Source organism: Rhincodon typus, unplaced genomic scaffold (genome assembly GCF_021869965.1).
Source record: "Rhincodon typus isolate 14 unplaced genomic scaffold, sRhiTyp1.1 hic_rhity00010757, whole genome shotgun sequence".
Lineage (NCBI taxonomy): Eukaryota > Metazoa > Chordata > Chondrichthyes > Orectolobiformes > Rhincodontidae > Rhincodon > Rhincodon typus.
In genome coordinates, this window is record NW_025976395.1 from 1,611 (window position 1) to 5,206 (window position 3,596).

At 45.4% G+C, this 3,596-nt stretch overlaps 1 protein-coding gene across 1 annotated transcript in view; it reads left to right on the forward strand.

Moving 5' to 3' along the window:
• Positions 1 to 3,596, forward strand: part of LOC109912759 (alpha-L-fucosidase 2) — a gene marked incomplete at its 3' end in the record, with an annotated part of 4,703 nt that overhangs the window by 635 nt on the left and 472 nt on the right. The window contains exons 2-3 of the mRNA XM_048594547.1: positions 339 to 526; positions 2,214 to 2,553. Coding sequence (XP_048450504.1) covers positions 339 to 526; positions 2,214 to 2,553 — 528 coding nt within the window. The remainder of the gene's footprint in view (positions 1 to 338; positions 527 to 2,213; positions 2,554 to 3,596) is intronic.

Consider the following 3,596-nt stretch of genomic DNA (forward strand, 5'->3'; position numbering starts at 1 on the left):
TGGCCTACGGTCACTACCAGTAGCCTGGTCTCGGTCTATGGTCACTACCAGTAGCCTGGTCTTGGTCTATGGACACTACCTGTAGCCTGGTCTCGGTCTATAGTCACTAACTATGGTCTGGTATAGGTTAATGGTCACGACCTGTAGCCTGGTCTCGGTCTATGGACACTACCTGTAGCCTGGTCTCGGTCTATGGTCACTAACTGTAGCCTGGTCTTGGTCAACGGTCACTAGCTATAGCCCAGTCTTGGTTGGAGTGCATTTGCCTTTGAGAGTGTTTGTTAGTGGAAACCCTGAAGTGATTAAAGACATGCAGTTTCTTTGTGTTGTTGTTCCAGGTACTACTGGCAGAAAGAGAAGTTGAAACCCTATGTTGAGTTTATGGAGAAAAATTATCCTCCTGGATTTACTTACGCAGACTTTGCCCCCATGTTCTCTACTTCCTTCTTTGATGCAACCGAATGGGCTGAACTACTGAGTGCCTCAGGGGCCAAGTATGTAGTTCTGACCTCTAAACACCATGAAGGTAATACACTGCTCAGAACTTGAAAGGAATAAATTAGATACTGAAGGTGCAAGCATGAGGTGGGCTTCCGGTCATTGAGAATGATTGCGGTGTGGGTATCTTTATTCTCAGTCCTCCATCTCCAAGTCAAAGTTATTTTTCAATTTGTCGGTGGGAACATCTTGATAAATGACTGAAAGTTTGAAGGGTTATGGAGTACTGTCCGACCACCCTCCGCTTCCCACTCATTAACTCTTCATTGCCTCTTCCTGCAGTTTAAAAGCGACTCCAATGCCATTTGTTCACTGCTGACACTCTTTCCCCCAAATCCCACACTCTCTTCGCTTCCTGAGGTAGAGCTGTGATCAATGGTTATTGCTGGCGGGGGAGAGAGTGGACAGGAGAGTGGAGCTGATGTCACAATCAGACCATCTGTGGTTGTACCAAAGAACAGAATTCAAGGGGCTGAATAGCCTGATGTTCCTCTTGATTCTTCTGTACTCTGGCCCTCTCCTCCTTCCTCCTCCTCATCCACTGAAGTGACAGTTCCAGCCTCTCCCCAACTCCATTCTTTCTCAATGATATCTTGTGCCGCCATCTGCTCTGTTGTCATCCATTTCACTGCCGCACATTTCTCTCTCCATTTGTTTGCAACTCCATCGCCCACTCAATCTTGTTAGTAGCTGAGTCCGGCTGTAACTGAAGCCCCACTGTTTAGATCTAGAATTGTAGAAACTATTGACAGGATCTCATATTCCCCTCAAGAATTTCCATCTGCATCAAGGAGTGATTGCAATCCACTAATTATTATAGAGAGTGGCCCTGAGATGCTAGATGAATTCAGAGCCCAGCTGTCAGTGCGAAAAGATCATTGTTGATAGGTACACGATGCTAGAATACAAAAGCAAGGTGTGTTTCTTTTGTCAGGACTTTTGAAGATGAGCACGACATAAAATTTTATTTATTGCAAAAGTTTATTAGGACTAATCTTTCTTCATATACATATTGGTTGATTCCTCATGTGCATGAGTTTGCTTGTTTAATTTACTTAGAACTAAACGGAAGGAAGGAAGTGTGACATTTTCTCCATCTCTAGTGAATGAATGTGAACCCATCACAACCAAATACTACTGATCACAATTTGCCCACTATGTTCTCAAATCCCCTTCAATAATCTTCCTTCAGCTTGCTTTTCACCTTGAATACTGACATTGTTGTCACTTCAACCACTAAGACTCAGGAACACTACATCCTCACAAACTGTTGGTGGAGAAATTCCTCCTGCTAAATAAAAACCAAAAGAACTGCGGATGCTGTAAATCAGGAACAAAAACAAAGTTGCTGGAAATGCCCAGCAGGTCTGGCAGCATCTGTGAAGAAAAAATCAGCTCTGAGGAAGGGTCACTGGACCCAAAACGTTAACTCTGTTTTTTCCTTCATAGATGCTGCCAGACCTGCTGGGCTTTCCCAGCAACTTTGTTTTAATTCCTCCTGCCCTCTGTTTAAAGCTCACGATTAATCCATAAGCCCCTTTCATTGTTTCTCAACTATTTATTCACCCACTTTGGGCAAACTCAGTTTGCCTTTATAAAAAGATTCACTGAGCATGATCCTGATTCTCCGTGTGAAAATGTTGCAAATAGGTCTGGCGTCATGGAGAATGAGTTAACATTTCATTCAGACCATCATGTTTATATGATTTGTTTAGGCTTTACGCTATGGGGATCAAAGTACTCATGGAATTGGAATGCGGTTGACTCAGGTCCTCACCGTGACCTTGTTGGAGAGCTGGCCCATGCTGTCAGAAACCGGACAAAGCTGAGATTTGGCCTGTACCATTCCCTCTTCGAATGGTTTAACCCGGACTTCCTGGAAGATGCTGCCAATGTGTTCACAACCAACAAGTTCCCCACAACCAAAAGCTTACCTGAGCTGTACGAAATTGTGAACAAATATCAGCCAGAAATCCTCTGGTCTGATGGAGATGGTAATGCACCCGACACCTACTGGAACAGCACTGGCTTCCTGAATTGGCTGTATAACCACAGGTACGGAGCTGTATGTGTGCAGGTGAGCCACTAACCAACCTCACCATAATTTCTATTCGTTCACGGGAATGTGGGCATTGTTAAAAAAGTCAGCATTTATTTGCCCTTTCCTAATTGCTCCAGAGGGTAGTTAAGAGTCACACACATTGCTGTGGGTCTGCAGTCCTCTGTAAGCCAGACTAGGTAAGGACAGCAGTTTCCTTCCCTAAAGAACATTAATGAACCAGATGTTTTTTTTTCCCAACTGGACACAATGGTTTCGTGCTAATTGTTCAACTTTAAATTCCAGATATTTTTTAAATTCAAATTTTACCATCTGCCATGTTGGGATTTGAATATAGGTTCCCAGAACATTATTGGGGTCTCTGGATTAATAGTCTAGTGATAATACCATAAGTACGCAAAGGCTGGAAGGTAAAAGAAATGGAAACACTTCTCCCCAACTAATTCCACTCCCTTCGCACCTCCGACTCCACTCATTTCCGACCCGATCCCACCCTCAATCCCATTGCTGTCCTGTTGTAGATCGCCAGAACTGCCGATGCTGGAGTCAGAGATGACACGCTGTGGAGCTGGAGGAACACAGCAGACCAGGCAGCATCAGAGAAGCAGGAAAGTTGACGCTTTGTGTCTTCAGAGTGTTCCTCCAGCTCCACACTGTGTTGTCTCTACCTTCCTGTTGTGCCTTGTTTTGATTCTGCTGTCACAGTTTGGAAATATATCACCGTTCTTTCACTGTTGCTGGGTCAAAATCCTGGGCCTCCCTCCCTAAAGGCTTTCTGGGTGTGACTATTGCTGCATAAACACAGGTCCCCTTGCTCTCTGGGTGAAGAATTCTGTCTATAAAATGTCTGATACATACTCAACCTCAGCCCCAACAGTCAAACACAGCCCCCCCCCCCTCCCCGTTTAACACACGCCCTCCCCCCCCCCCCCCCTGCTGTCAAACACAGCCCCCCCACTGTCAAACACAGGCCCCCTGCTGTCAAACACAGCCCCCTGCTGTCAAACACAGCCCCCCGCTGTCAAACACAGCCCCCCCC